Raw genomic sequence first — 15890 nt, 5'->3', positions numbered from 1 at the left:
GCCTTCAGTTTCGCGCGATACTTCACCACTCACACTAGAGTTAAAAATACATAAATTGCTGTGAAGAATTCTCCGCTTTTCGGTCATTTATGAAGTACTGTCTCGCGTCTGGTCGGAAAAACCTATGGAAACTGTTAGCATTTATCATGAGATAAATCCTTCTTTATCATGTTAAACCTTGCATTCAACTGTTTCCTTCTGCAGAGAGCAGATGGGCGCACAGTAAATGATAGCAGAAAAAGCAAAAAAAAAAAAAAAAAAAAAAAAAAAAAAAAAAAAAAAAAAAAAAAAAAAAAAATATATCTTATAAGACTTAAAAGATCGACCAGCACGTTTAGTGGCTTAAGGTGCCCCTAAATGGGTTGCTTCAGGGCGTGACAAAAGTGGTTGAGTGTATGGCTCGCGGAGAGGAACTTGAAAACGCTTATTAGCGGAACCAGCAAATTGGCAACATTGTTATCCTCCATTTAAGCCTATGGAAATATATCGATTCTTGGAGGGGCCAGGTGCTCAGACAAGAATCGAGTAATTAAAATAGGTTTAAATGGAAGGAATCCAGGGTTGCCAAATCGCTAGATCCGCCTCTGAAGACACTTTCGGTTTTAAGGGATTGTTTCTTGCTCTTATCACACGTTCATTTTAAAATAACGCTGAAACCTTCGGTTGCAAGAAACTAATGAAAGACCCATTTTCAATCTTAGAGCGCTTAAAATCAAAGCGATGAATTAGTCAATCACATTCTGGATTATCTTAAGGTTTAAAACGGTTTCATTAATACAATTTTTACTGGTTTTTTCGCTTTTTTCATCTCTGGCACTCAGAGGTACTTTAGAAAATGACTGATGCGATTTAAAGCTTATATTTCCGACTCACCGCAAAAACAACGTAAGTGACGTTCTAAATTGTCCCTTGGTCGCGGCGACTTAATTTCACGAAACTACACACATTAAAGCCACTTTTGCAGCGTTCTTTGGCGTTCTGCGACACCAAACCGCCAACGTCCCTTATCCTCCTACAGACCTTCAGAGAGATTCGCGAAAGTGCCCCTCAAAAGAGAACCCGGCGTGCGACCACGCGGCGCAAGGTTGTCAGATTGTGCGATAAGACTTGGATATTTTGCACGGATTTAAATGGGGGGAATGCTGATTTTTCAGCACAAACTGAAAACAGTGGCGCAACATGGCCCACACCGCATTCCCGCTTTTTGGTCGCCAACTTCCAGTTTATCTCCGTTTCGCTGGATTTACTGATCCGCCGCGCCGTGGCGAAGCGTGAAAGATCGATTATCGATATTTTCCCATTTGAAGCTGTTGTAAAGAATCGATTATTCAGATGTTCGTTGCAAACACTCTGCTCATCGATCCTTTTCCATTGGTTTAAATGGCAGATCAATCGATATATCGCAAATGTAAACCCAAATGTAATGCTCGTGTCAAGACGCTCCGAGTCCAATTTTGATAAATTATGAAACTTTTTGTCAGTTCCCATTGAACTCTTCGACAGAAGCGAAGTCGGGTAAGTCGAATTTGTAAAGAATTTTAGATAGAGAGGGTCTAGTGTACACTATATAGATACAGATAAATGGAAACAGAATTCCTAGATGTAAAACCGTTTGAAAAAGATGCACTGGAAAAAAAAAACACATTGTATCTACAGTCTAGACTCTTAAAAACATCCACAAGAAAAAATACTCTTGATTCAATCAGATTTAAGCTTAAATCAAGAACTAAGCCTCTTAATTTGAGCGGATTTCTTTTTGATTTAAGCTTAAATCTGCTCCAATCAAGAGTTCTTTTTCTTGTCAATGTTTTTAAGAGTCTGGACTCTAGATCCAGTGTGTTTTTTTCCAGTGTGGACAACGAACAAGTCAAATTAAAGTAATTTGAAATGCACTCATTGAGGTGAATCTACACTGCAAATAAGCAGACATAGAGATAGGTATGGAACAAAATAATACTATAATACTGGTTTCCATTCAAATTTTAGTTTAAAAAAATGATACGATGAATATCGCATCAATTTAGTAAAAGATCTCGGTAGATTCAAACTTTTAAGCCGAAAGAAGGACGATAGCCCCTGCGCATAAGCCTACGGAATATTATGGACCAAAAAATCGAAAAATTCAGAGAAATCGGGAAAGCCGAATTCTTTTTGAGAAAAGGTTTTGCATTCGATACAAACATCGACCTTTGAATCGAATACAACGTCTTTTTCACGAAGAATCCTACCTTCATCTCTCTGACTTTTTAATTTTTCGGTTTAAAATGATTCCTTAGGCTCACCCACAGAGACTATCGTCCTTTTTTGTCTGAAAAGTCAAAATCTGCCGGGATCTATTTATCTAATCGACGCGATATATCGCATACCAGTTCAGTTTGCCAAGAGCCCGGGGCACACCTTGAAATTAAAAAATAATCGAACTTTAGGAATATTCAAGGATCGTGTATGATATGTGTACAGGATGCGGGTGTTCGTTCGTTCGTTCCAGTGGCGTGGCGTGAATTGCGATGTATCGATTGTTGTGCCATTTAAACCTATGGTAAAGAATCGATTATTAAGGCGTTCGCTGCGAACACTCTGTTCATCGATCCTTTCCCATAGGTTTAAATAGCATAACAATCGATATATCGCAATTCACGCCACGCCACTGGTTCGTTCACAGGATAAGAGGGCATGGGAGCGAGAGCAGTAGCAATTCTTGAAAGTTGGCAACACTGTTAATAACCTCCGTTTAAATCCATTGAAATTGTCGATTTCAGGCGAGGCACTAAGAATCGATTGTTTCACATACATTTAAATTGAGGAAAAACATTGTTACCAAATTCCACGAATTGCCACTGCGGTCCAGAGTGCGAGGAAATGAGACCTTTTTTCCTAACCACGCGTTTAAGTCTCTCAGTTTTTCGCTCAAGAGAGAGGATCTGCGGAGATTTTTCACTTCATCATCGCGATTTACCGCACGCCAGATCGACCATGCCAAGAACCCGGAGTGCAAGGGGGTGGGATTGGTGGGAATCTTATGCGGAGGCCTGATTTTTTCCGTGATTATTGGCATAAATGTTTTAATTTTAGTTTTCATGTAAAGTGTCGTATCTAACTCTTTGAAAGAGCCAAAGTTACACCTACTTTGCAATGGTTGCAAGGATGGGCACATTGTGTTTTTTATTTAATGTTCTGAAAGTATCAGGTGAGTAGATTATCATAATGGTTCATTGAGTATTTTTAAAGCCAAAATCCCGAACAAACCCGGTTTCAAAAAAAAGACTCGCCGGAATTTGAAACGCGTCGGAATGGTGGGACCAATCAAAAAGCGGCACAGCTTTCCTGTAGTAAAAAGATACGAATGGCCATTTTCTGTCTATAAAGGTGCTCTAATCATATTCGGTATCGATTGTATCGCATTGAATCCAAGCAATCAAACATGACCTAACATTGACCGCACCCCCCGCCCATTAATCATCAAAATTTCACTGTCAGAAGGCAGGTAACTAGACTGGCTTAGGAGTGGCTAAACTTATGGCGGCTCTCGCAGGCATCTTTTCTGAAACTGCTTTATCCCGTCAGCCTAATCATAAGGGGGCGTTCTATGATTCAAAACACTGTCTCTGACATAAATTTGTACTTCAAACTGAGCGAATTATCCCTGGAATAGTCAAGTTTGATGTTATAATAGTGAGGTTATGTCATTATTTGGATCCAGTTCGATACGACGGGATCGCCCGAGTCCGATTCCGTCCCGAAATTAAAACCAGATTCCGATTCCGTCCCGGAAAAATAATTTCTAAATACAAGCGGCAACATCGCAGCAATTTGAATGGTAGCATATCAGAAAATAAACAAATAAGCCACTCCGTTTCAGATCATGATAGATCAGTAACACGGGCGACAATTCAGGAAGTTCGTTTAACTCCTTTTTTCCGAGACCCTTCTTCAGAAATCGGTACTTTTTTGCGTCGTATTTTCGGGTTACCCTTCCTGGACCCGTCGGAAGTAGGGGATGCTTTCGTGGATTTTTTTACGTCGGTTCAGCCACAGTGTGACGAACTAACAGAATTTTGTGATTATTTGACGGACAATTATATAACGCCTGATGCTCGTTACGACATATCTCTCACGCTATTAACATTGGACTTAAGTGACATGAGCTTTAAAAGCTCTACAATATTAAAAGTTCGGGGTTTCATAATTTTTTGCACATGTACATCTACTATAGATGGCATACATGTAAAGATCATCCTTATCGGTCCAGCAATTCGTCTGAAATAGTGCTTCCAAGATTTTGCTTGTAGCTGTATAATATAGATTTTTTTACCGTTTGACGCATCGGGCTCTTTACACCCGATCAGTTTACACTTCAACATTTTTGCTGAGAAGCTGGTTCTCAACGTAATCGCATGGTGAGTTTCTTTTATCACTTCCTAATTCTTCTATTGTGCTACCATTTAAATTGCTGCGATGTTGCCGCTTGTATTTAGAAATTATTTTTCCGGGACGGAATCGGAATCTGGTTTTAATTTCGGGACGGAGTCGGACTCGGGACGGAATCGGGGGACGGAATCGGGCTACGCCCCGATACGATCGATACCGTCTGTGACGTGGCACTAAGCAGCGTCTATATGAATTTCATGCGGGAGAACTCTCTCCTAGAGTACCTGTATAGCGAGAGTATGGGCAGATGTGAAACTCCGAAAATCCATCAGGCCTTCACCGATGATCTGCGAATAAAGTTAGGGCCCAGAAATGCAGCCAACCTATGAATTTCAATTATCCAGAGCGATTTACTGATACTATTGTTACGAACCGTCCTTTATTAAGCACGTGTTTGACTAGTTTTTGCATAAATTTACTCAATTTCGCGGAAGAACGCTCATTTCTGTGCATTCTTGGCCATCTTGGTTAGAATTGGAATCTGCGGACTGGCAGTGAAATTTTGTGCGTTAGAAGTTGGTTAGAAGGGTGGCTGCACTTTTGGGCCCTAAGCCCTCCATGAAACGATCTGTCCATACTCTCGCTATACAGGTACTCTACTCTCTCCGGTTGTTCGTTTCAGATTCAGTTAGCCGCCTGAACAGAAATGACCGACATGAAGACCCTTAACTACCTCTGTCTCTACGTTCTGTTGGCTTCCTGCGCTCGCGGACGCTCATTGTACAATATCTCACAAGATTATTCCAGCTTCTTATACAATATCTCACAGGATTATTCCAGCTTCTTCAATATCTCACAAGATTATTTCAACTTCTTCAATATCTCACAAGATTATTCCAGCTTCTTCAATATCTCACAAGATTATTCCAGCTTCTTCAATATCTCACAAGATTATTCCAGCTTCTTCAATATCTCACAAGATTATTCCAGCTTCTTATACAATATCTCACAAGATTATTCCGGGTTCTCGTACAACAGCTCACAAGATTATTCCGGGTTCTCGTACAACAGCTCACAAGATTATTACGGCTTCCTGTACAACAGCTCACAGGGATTCTCCCGTGGCAACAACACAGGGTTTGAACAATTTTGCCTGACGCTTGCTGCGGGGCTTACCAACACAACGATCTACATCCCTCTCGTCTCCCTAAACCTGACCAATCCTCAAGGCGTATCTACCGGTGCAGGCGTGGAAACCAATGCCCCCGGCAGCGGGAAAGCTGTCGCCGGTGGTGCGGATGTTGCCGGCTTTAAAGGTGGAATACAAATCAACAGCGTTGCCGGAATGCCTAATAAAACGAATATTACCTTTACTGGCTACTTTATTCAGCCAATCAGCTTTATCATCCAGACACCAAGCAAAACCATATGTCAACTCCTCGGCCAGTTTGAGGTATTGAATGCCTTGGGTCCTTTCTACGAGCCCATCTTGAACCTCGTTGGCACAGTAAATGGCGTTCTTGGTTATATAGTTAATAGTACAACAGGAGATAAAGTAGAAATTAATCCTTCTCGTATAGGGTCAAATTTTTTGAGTTTATTAGTAACATTACTCATGGAGTGAGCGAACAGCTTATTCTTTGACGCACCTCTCCAGGTTAGTTATTGTTTCCAATAATGTGTAATACATTTTCTAATATTTTTGTAATAGCTTTAAGTTATTTCTATAAGCACTGTTTGAACTATCTCAATCTTTGGTGCTTCAGGAGTAGGAAAATCGCACCAGCAGCGAGGAGAGATGGGTGCAGAAAAGATTGAATATCTTAACGATCCATAAGTCAAATATTTTAAAAAAAAAAAAAAAAAAAAAAAAAAAAAAAAAACTATAGCTAGCTTTAAAGGTGAGAAAATGGTCGATAAAAACTGTTTTTACTCTGCATCCATCTAGAAAATTCGCGTAGATTAAAAGGAGTGAAACTTAGGTACCTATTGTGAGACCCTTGTATTACATTTTAACAGTTTCTGTGTCGACAAAAGTAATTACAGAATTTTGTTTTTAAATGAAATTGACAGAATTGGTGTAATACTAGACAAACACACCAAACAGTGTGATTTTAAAATTCGCGGTATTATAAGCTAATAAAACAGCATTATTTGCCTTATTGAATTATCTACACGAAACGTCGCCATTTTTCTCTTTCCCAGTGGCAGACTTTCGAGATGGATAGTGATAAATAACTATATATATGTACAATCAATTCATTGTCTATTTATTGCTATGAAACTTCTAATGAATAGCAATTTTAATCTACATGTGAAATACAAACTTGCTATAAGTAGTCATTCGGAATTTTGGATACGAAGTAGCTATTTAACTTCATTTAATCGCTATTTTTCACTATTTTCCTCACCAAATTTTTAAATTTTTAATAGCTACCCAATTTCCGTTTATCAGTATCGAACTCTTACTTTTGCAACTCTGTTCTTTCTGGTGAAAATTGGCGATAAGAGCTGCGTTTCAAAATACTATAGGAATTCTTGTAGCCGGCTAAAGACGGCTACAGAAAATCATATAGCTGGCTGTAGAATGCGAAGAAAATCATAGGGCCGGGCCATGCGAAGGGATAAAAAAGTATGCAGCCTGGCTATAGTTCCTATCCCCGGGCTTTACACTTTATCGCCTGGCTGTTGCTTTTTCGCCATCGATTATAAAAGGCTAAAAGAAATTGTGCAGAAATTCGTGTGCTTTGGAAATCATTAAGTTTGATACGGAACCACCTTAATATTTACAAAACACACATTATATTTTCCTTTAATACATATTTTATTTCATCAATTAAAATGAGAATAATCCATACAGGATGTGCAAACATTTCAAAATCATGAGTTGAATAACGCTGACTCCGCCAGATTAAATATTAGAGCCTAACACAAAGCGGTGCGACGAAACACTGGCGCCTATAAACCTAACAAGGATACTTCACGCATTGCGCAACGCGTGAAGTATCCCTGTTAGGTTTGTAGGCGCCAATGCGCGTTTCGCGCTGGCTGCCCGCCTGCCGCGCCGCAGCGTGCCACGGAGCTTGAAGCAACTATTTCGCACCAGAGGTATTGCACAGTATCATACGAAACTGAAGGCGCTCTAATATATTAGTAATGGCAGGCATCCATCAAGACTACGGAGCTTTCCTCGCAAAATGAATCAAGATGCTACGGCCCAAAAAGAGAGCAGTATTCCAAAAACTCACTCAGTCCTAGCATCCGTAATTAGTAACGCTTAGCATACACTTTATCGCCTGTCTGTTGCTTAATCGCCATCGGCTATAAAAGGCTATAAGAAATGGGTCACTAAACCTTGTTTATTTTATTGAATATTCTGAAAGTACAATGTGAGTAGATAACGTGGTGATTTTTCCGCATTTTTATGGAGCCGAAATCGCGGAGAAACCCGCTTTTGAAAAATCTAAAAACTGCAAGACATTTCAAACGCACCCGAATGACGGGAAACTGACGGTGTTGACGCACTGCGATAGTCATATCGCAATCTTCTCTTATTTTCCTCTGATGTTTGTTAAAATAAAACGTGTTTCAATGTGGAATTGTTGCTCGTTTATTACAGCTAACATATGAATGAGATTCAAGTCGTGAATTCAAAAGATATAATTTCGACTTTAATATTGTTTTCATATACGAAGAGTAGATAGACATTTGACGGAAGTCGTGGAAACCCGTGCCCGCTTCTGATTGGTGCCGGATGACATCATTCGGCGCGGCGCGAAACCGGGGCGTTTTAAAGAGCCTCCCAAAATTTGGCCCCTTTTTAGGTATTCGATTCGACCATCGGACCAAGGTTTAAATGGAAGCTTATATCAACAGAAAACTCAGGAAAAAATTTCAAGATGAGTATAGGAACCGTTTTCGAGTTACAGGGGGGCAAAGGGGTCACAATCCGGCCTTATTTTTTGCTGTTTTCTTGTAGAATTGATGTATCGGTGAGGTTCTTATCGTTGTTTACGCATGTGTAGCACATGGATTCCTACGTGTTTTTACACGTAGAGTCGATTTTTAACGTTGCCGAATCGATATACTGATCAGTTAAATCGATTTTGAACGATTTTTTAAGGAAAATCGATGATTTTTCAGGTTCGAAATTGTTTATATTCTATTCATGAATGAATAAGTGCACCTGAAATGACTGAAGCACACGTAACCCTATATATTTTGATACTGAGAATTGATTTTTAACGTTGACGAGTCGATTTATCTATTGTTTGTATCGAATTTTTGCGATTTTTTACGGAAAATCGATGACTTTTCGGAATTAAAATCGGGTTTGCTCCATCCGAGATCGGAGATAAGTACCCAACATAATTGGAGCACATCGACTCTTACGTATTTTTATATGTGGAATCGATTTATAACCTTGATAAGTCGATATATCGATCAATTGTATTGAATTTTTGCGATTTTTTGCGGAAAATCGATGGTTTATCGGGATTGAGATCGGTGTCTCTCCATCCAAGATCGGAGAAACGTACCCTTGATGATTGGAGCATATCAATTCTTACGTATTTCTACACGTAGAATCAATTTTAAACGTCGACGAGTCGATATATCGATCTGACATACACAACTCTTGCGATTTTTTCACGGACATTCGATGGTTCTTTTGGATTGGCATTGAAAAAATCTACCAGACATGACTGGAGCATATCGATTCGTTTGTGATTATTCTCGCACAATCACTTTTGGAAGTCGACGAGTCGATACATTGACTGGTCATATTGACTTCTTGTGATTTTTATGGAAAATCGATTTTTCGATCAGGAATGAAATTGGTTGCTTACGGTCCGAGGGTGGAGAAATGCACGTGACATGGTCGGAGTTGACGAGTCGGTTTGGCGATCTGACAAATCAATTTTTTCTGATTTACGGAAATCCGATGGCTTCTTGAAGTTGAAATAATTTTGATTTTAATCAAAATGGGAATGAAGGAATGCACCCGACACGACTACATTTTCTGTTAATCCGACGGAACCAAATCCATTGACACCAGAGTGAATGAGTGAATGAATGACTTCACTTAAATTAATAAAAGAAGATACATACACATATCTAACTATTTATGGAACAGTATGAGAATTCCGGATTAGCATACTTGAAGGAAGATAAAACTGTCCCTCGAGTTGGCCGAGTATGACCAATCGATAAATCGACTCGTCAACCCTAAAAATAATTCTACGTGTAAAAGTACGTGGAAACGGCGTGCTCCGACCATGTCCGAAAAAATTGATTTGTCAGATCGCCAAACCGACTCGTCAACTCCGACCATGTCACGTGCATTTCTCCACCCTCGGACCGTAAGCAACCAATTTCATTCCTGATCGAAAAATCGATTTTCCATAAAAATCACAAGAAGTCAATATGACCAGTCAATGTATCGACTCGTCGACTTCCAAAAGTGATTGTGCGAGAATAATCACAAACGAATCGATATGCTCCAGTCATGTCTGGTAGATTTTTTCAATGCCAATCCAAAAGAACCATCGAATGTCCGTGAAAAAATCGCAAGAGTTGTGTATGTCAGATCGATATATCGACTCGTCGACGTTTAAAATTGATTCTACGTGTAGAAATACGTAAGAATTGATATGCTCCAATCATCAAGGGTACGTTTCTCCGATCTTGGATGGAGAGACACCGATCTCAATCCCGATAAACCATCGATTTTCCGCAAAAAATCGCAAAAATTCAATACAATTGATCGATATATCGACTTATCAAGGTTATAAATCGATTCCACATATAAAAATACGTAAGAGTCGATGTGCTCCAATTATGTTGGGTACTTATCTCCGATCTCGGATGGAGCAAACCCGATTTTAATTCCGAAAAGTCATCGATTTTCCGTAAAAAATCGCAAAAATTCGATACAAACAATAGATAAATCGACTCGTCAACGTTAAAAATCAATTCTCAGTATCAAAATATATAGGGTTACGTGTGCTTCAGTCATTTCAGGTGCACTTCATCAATAGGTCTATAGGTCAATCAATAGGTCTATGGTATTTTGGAACACAGATTCTACTGCCAATTTTTACCAGGGCTATGGGATCTTAAGAGTTCCATACGGAGCCTGAGATGGTCGAGGCAATAAATCGTATTCGATAGTCATTCGATGTATGGTTTGATACAAAACAATAGAACATAACCGCAACAAAAATTTTAGGATTTAAGCTGGATAAGTTGAAAATGAGAAAATCCCTAACAGTTTCTTCTTTCATCGCCATTTCGGACTCATAAGAATCAAAAATCTATCACAAAAAACCCGTTCCAGTAGATTACTCGATTGACTTTTGAAGCTATGTTGACATGTCGAACCAATCGATATCGATAGTATCTCACCTGCGGACTGATTATTGGAATTGATAGACAAAGCTATAGACAAAGAAGACATAGAGAGTAAGAAGCAATCCTACAGGTGGAAACGGGTGGCTCTTATAGACTAAGGGAGAAAATGATGGACTAATTATCGGGTCTCTCGTGGGTTGCCGTTAGTTAGTCTATCACCTACATCCTTTGTCCATTGCAACCACCCGCTTCCACCAATAGGATCCCTCCAAATCCCTTTTGTCTTCTTTGTCTATAGCTTTGTCTATCAATTTCAATAATCGGCCCGCTGTTCGATGTATCGAATACGATCCATAAGGAATGGATGCAGGGTCATACCAGTGGCAAGGCGTGAATGATCGATTATCGATTTTTCTCCACTTAAAACTATGGTAAAGAACCGATTATTAAGGCGTTCGTCGCCAACACCCTGTTTATCGGTCCTTTTCCATAGGTTTAAATGGCAGATCAATCGATACATCGCAAAGCACGCTACGCTACTGGGTCATACTCTCCCTATGAAGGTACTCTATACAGGGTAGGTACTCTACATCCTACATCTTCTTTAGCTTGATAACTCATACGTTTGAATTGTAAGTGGCGGCAGGTTCAGGGCGACTTTCTTTTAATAGCCACTGCACTTGCAGTTAAACGACGCAAAGCAAGACGCAACGACTACGGGAAGGCCGTCGTCGTATCTCGTGACTTGGTCTCGCCCGAGGCCGTCGAATTAAGCTCGCACTCGCGTCAAAACAAACACTCCTGGCTCCAACCCGACTCCACAAACTACATTGCCGTGCTAGGGAAAAACGCCGTATGAAAATTCGAGAGTTGCCAAATTTCCATTCATAAAATGACAATTTCTGCGGAATGTTATGCTTATTATTCCTTGAAACGGAGATGTTGCATGGGTGAGGACTTTGCTATTTGACTGCTGATTCTTACGTAAAAGTTTGCGCGAAACACGATGGTGCCTCTGGTTTTCCCTAAAATCAGCTTCCAAGCTCAAAAAAAGGTCTCAAGTTGAAGCCAAAATGGAGGGGATATCCCACGCTATCCTTCTACATCAAAACGAACTCTCCATGCAAAGATAGGGAGCAAATACATTAGCAGGGTTGCCGTGTTTTCAGTGTTTTGGAGTCCCCAAATAAAGCAAATAAAGTGGCAGCCCTGTCAATGTATTTGCTCCCTATCTTTGCATGGAGAGTTTGTCTTGATGTAGAGGTGGACTCTCAGGATAGCGTGGGATATCCCCCTCCATTTTGGCCTCAACTTGAGAGCTTTTTTTGAGCTTGGGAGTTGATTTCAGAGAAAACCAGTGACACCATCGTGTTTCTCGCGAACTTTTACGTAAGAATCAACAGTCAAATCGCAAATTCCTCACACATGCAACATTTCTATTCCCTGAAGTTGTAGATTAAATTGTCAACAATACTACCTGAACAATTGGAGGAATATTATTCAAAACAAATTCCGTAAATCATTTTTATTGGAGGCAAAATGGCAACGCCTGAAGGCTCATACGGCGTTTTTCCTTAGGACGGTAGGACACTCCTCTCGGGCCAATTTATCGCCGGGGAAATAAAGGAAAATCTCTGAGAATCATGACAACTTTACAATAGATCTCAGGAGCGCAGCCAAATCGCATGGTTGCACGAGTTGTTGCGAAACCGTAGGCAAAAGCATATGGAGAACTACGCGGCCCAACCCCCTTGAAGGCGCTGCGCGCCATCAATGGCCTCCGGACTGAGAACTCCTGTTTGTCTATTGCTTAAAGTAAACGCAATGCTGCAATGTTTGAGGATCCCGATGTTACACGGATTCTATTTTTGTTGTCGCGAGTCTAATCGCCGAGCTTGGTGGAGATTACTCGGAAAACTCGAGCTTACAATCAGCGTCGTCGAGTGGCTGCGGCCCGACCTGACGCCGTCGTTTGTCGCGCTTAGCACACACGAACACGCTCGCGTTATAATGGCCAGGAAAACTTGAGCCACTTACGTAATCAACGCTCGCCGGTGATAATAATTCTTTTTACATAATAACGAGTATCAGTTTAATGATATATCCGTCGAATACGCGGCTATGCACTCTGTCGCCAGCTCTTGCCTCTCCAATCGTCAACGCGCAGCCGGTACAATAAATGTCGGTCCTTGCAGTTCGCGATCCTTCATCGGAAGAGTGTGGTCACGAGAGAGCCTTTAAGGAAGAGTTATTTACTAGGGGGTCATGCCCCCTGGCCGCTACGTGGCCCGAACCCCGGAGAACTCTCTTAGGCCCGCGTCGACAAAAGAACGACCAAAAAAAATGTAAAGATTTTCATACCCGACTCTCATTTATCCAATCTCCTTATGGCCGGGAGCAATTGGACCAATAAGAGTCGAATGAAGAAATCGGCATTTATTTCAAACTTCACGCCAAGGCTTACACGAAACGGAACGGAACGTTTCGTCGCGAACTCCCAATGCTCTGCTCCATGCTGCTGGTGAGATTCGGGAGAAAAATTAAATAACGAGGCCCGAATACGTGTCCCCTATCTTCGGCTGTGTTACTCAAGTAGTGCTTGAAGCACCACTACAAACAAGACCAACGAAGACGAACACAATATGGAAATAGAGCGAGGGAAAGGATGCGCGTTTACGACGGCGGCGCAGAGATGCAACTATTCGTACTTGATGGACGACCGTGCTGCATCTGAAAAATGGAAGGCGGGTTGATGCGAAGCGTGAGCTCTCAATGCTCTGTTATATGCTATCAATGAGGTGTCGCTCAGATTCGGGAGAAAAGTTAAAAAAGAGGCCCAAACACACCTCTCCTACCTTCGGATGTGTTGATACTAGTTCTTTCTTCTTTTTTCAGGTTCTTGTCTGATTCTTTTTTAAGAAGGTTTTGCAGACCCACGTCTTAAGCTCGTGTAAACCGCATGCACTGGCTCGGTTCTTTTGGAAATAATGGTGCTTGGATGCGTCTAGTGGCATTCATATTTTATTTTTTCTTTAATTTCAGAAATCTGTAGATTACTTCAATAGTTCACTTTATCACACTTTACCATACCTTCAAGTGGGGAAATATCGATAATCGATCATTCACGTCACGCCACTGTTTTGGAATGTATTTCCTACTCCGATTAATAAATGGAGGCAGAACTGAAATTTTCCAGAATTAATTCCGTACTTTGGAACATTTCAACATTAATTTGGAGTGGAGTTGACTTTGAATCGTTTATAGCATGTTATTCAAGCTCACATTTCATTTTTAGGCGCTATCTGGCTTATTAAGCTCAATTTTGGGTAACCAAATTAAAATGTTGACTGCAGCATATTTTATAAAAAGTTATGTATACGCAAGGTGTACAGCCACGGTACTTGAAACCGTAACTTGGAGTAGGCAAACTTTAAGAATGATATCCTAATGAAAATAATAAGCTTTTGCTTATTTTTAAAGTTCATAGTTTGTTCAACTCAATATAATTTTGGGTGCCTCCTTGATAAAAATAGGAGAACTGGAGGCACCCCATTTTAGGTCGGCAAACATGCCGATCAGAAAAATTAGGATTGCAGCAAGTTTTGGAAGCAACGTTTTGCTAGGGTTTCATTTTTTAGAGTCATGTCATACTTTTTGGGATTATTTGGCGCAATGACTCCAGGCATCTGTAGATTCTGAAGACTGCTTAAGTGAAGAAGAATAAATCAGTCGGAGGTTCAATTTTTAAGTAACGATTGTGCCAACATTTTTCTCAATGAAAAACGTACCGTGACAAGGTTACATTTTTGACCGTCGCATAAACAGTCAATGCAAGCAGAGTAAAAAATCAAATCAAATTTTAAAGTCAACATCAATCAAAATTGCTCCAAAGAGAGGTGTAAAAACACCTATCTTGGGTAATCAAATAACCTCCAATCCCATTTTTGTAAAAGAACAACTTAATTTGGGGAAAAGGCTGCAAATAAAGAAAAAGGAATAAACAAGCTCAACAACAACTTTTTCTTTATTTGCAGCCTTTTCCCAAATTAAGTTGTTCTTTTACTATGTGTATTTTGGCTGATTAAGTTGTTTCCCATCTTTGTAGTTATTTCAATTAACACCGATGAAAGTATCCAACTATATCAACAGACATAAAAAACTAAATCGCGACAAGAAAGTGCATTTGACTTAAACCGGGCAAACTCCATGAGTTAAAAGGCAGGATTCTGAAGACAAGGTTGAGGGCAAATCGTCGACCTAAAAATTTTAAATTTTAAATCATAAAGTAACGATTAGACGCAAAAATTTGCATGAGACAATGTGTATATTATGAAACCCGTAAAAGCATGTTGCAAATTTTACCCTTCCAGTTTGGGAACTTGGAGAAAAGATTGGTGGATCATTAGCATTCCATGAATGAGGAAATGTGCTGGAGAGAAGGTGGAAATTAAGGAGGTAAAATTCAACGTACAAAAATCGTTGATTGCTATGTGATATACTCTATAATATATACTATATACTATATACTATATATACTATATAAACTCTCAACCTCAGCACCTCAGCTCTGTTGCTGAGCTATCTCTAATCCGCTAGCGTTGTAATCCATAAATAAAACAAATCTAAGTGTGATTGAGTCCGGCAAAATTTGCCTTAAGGTGGAAGGAAAATGTAAAAGCACCACAGAAATGACATCATTAGTAGTGCGAGATCGGGATTAAAATTTTGGCTTATTGTTCTTCAAAGTTTAGACTGCGTTTGGCATCAAAAACTGAAAACGGATATTTTGTGTCCGAACTTGTCTTTTCCTGCGGTGAAAAAATTGCTATTTCTGATCATCTCTTTTTTTATAAACCAGGATCTTTCTCCTTGCCGAGAAGAAATTTTCTTGGCAGCAAATTCAGGGATATTTCTTTTTAATCGAAGTCAAGCCTTCTCTCCAATGTAAACTGAAAGTCCTTTATTGACTCTTTAACTATACAGGCTGGCTCCTCCGGTGGAAAATGCATTTTTAAAGTAACTTTCCCGAAAAGCTGGATAAAAAATTATTTTTAGTTCGGTAGCGCGGCGTAAATTGCGATAAATCGATTGTTATGCCATTTAAACCTATACGGAAAAGAATCGATAAACAGGAAACAGGGTGTTCGGAGCGAACAACTTAATAATCGATT

The 15890-nt window shown here is 40.0% G+C and overlaps 2 protein-coding genes across 13 annotated transcripts in view; one reads left to right on the top strand and one right to left on the bottom strand.

Annotated features, from left to right (window-relative positions):
• cyc (basic helix-loop-helix ARNT-like protein cyc) overlaps window positions 1–15890 on the bottom strand; it is a 154291-nt gene that overhangs the window by 57341 nt on the left and 81060 nt on the right. The window lies entirely within an intron of this gene.
• Window positions 1465–6748, top strand: LOC109044316 (uncharacterized). 2 transcript variants are annotated; one of them, XM_019061978.2, is made up of 2 exons: window positions 1465–1515; window positions 5051–6748. In XM_019061978.2, exon 2 carries the CDS (start codon window positions 5075–5077, stop codon window positions 5990–5992), a length of 918 nt encoding a protein of 305 aa, XP_018917523.2. In that variant the 5' UTR covers window positions 1465–1515; window positions 5051–5074; the 3' UTR covers window positions 5993–6748. The 2 variants fall into 2 exon arrangements, with proteins under 2 accessions (XP_018917523.2, XP_072161251.1); XM_072305150.1 differs by lacking the exon at window positions 1465–1515 and adding an exon at window positions 1798–1938.

The sequence above is a fragment of the Bemisia tabaci genome, chromosome 10 (genome assembly GCF_918797505.1).
Source record: "Bemisia tabaci chromosome 10, PGI_BMITA_v3".
NCBI classification, from domain to species: domain Eukaryota; kingdom Metazoa; phylum Arthropoda; class Insecta; order Hemiptera; family Aleyrodidae; genus Bemisia; species Bemisia tabaci.
This window is presented reverse-complemented; position numbering and strand designations above follow the sequence as displayed.

What these genes read in the sequence shown, in the direction of transcription:
- LOC109044316 (XM_019061978.2), top strand. Translation starts at nt 5,075, where the DNA reads ATGACCGACATGAAGACCCTTAACTACCTCTGTCTCTACGTTCTGTTG.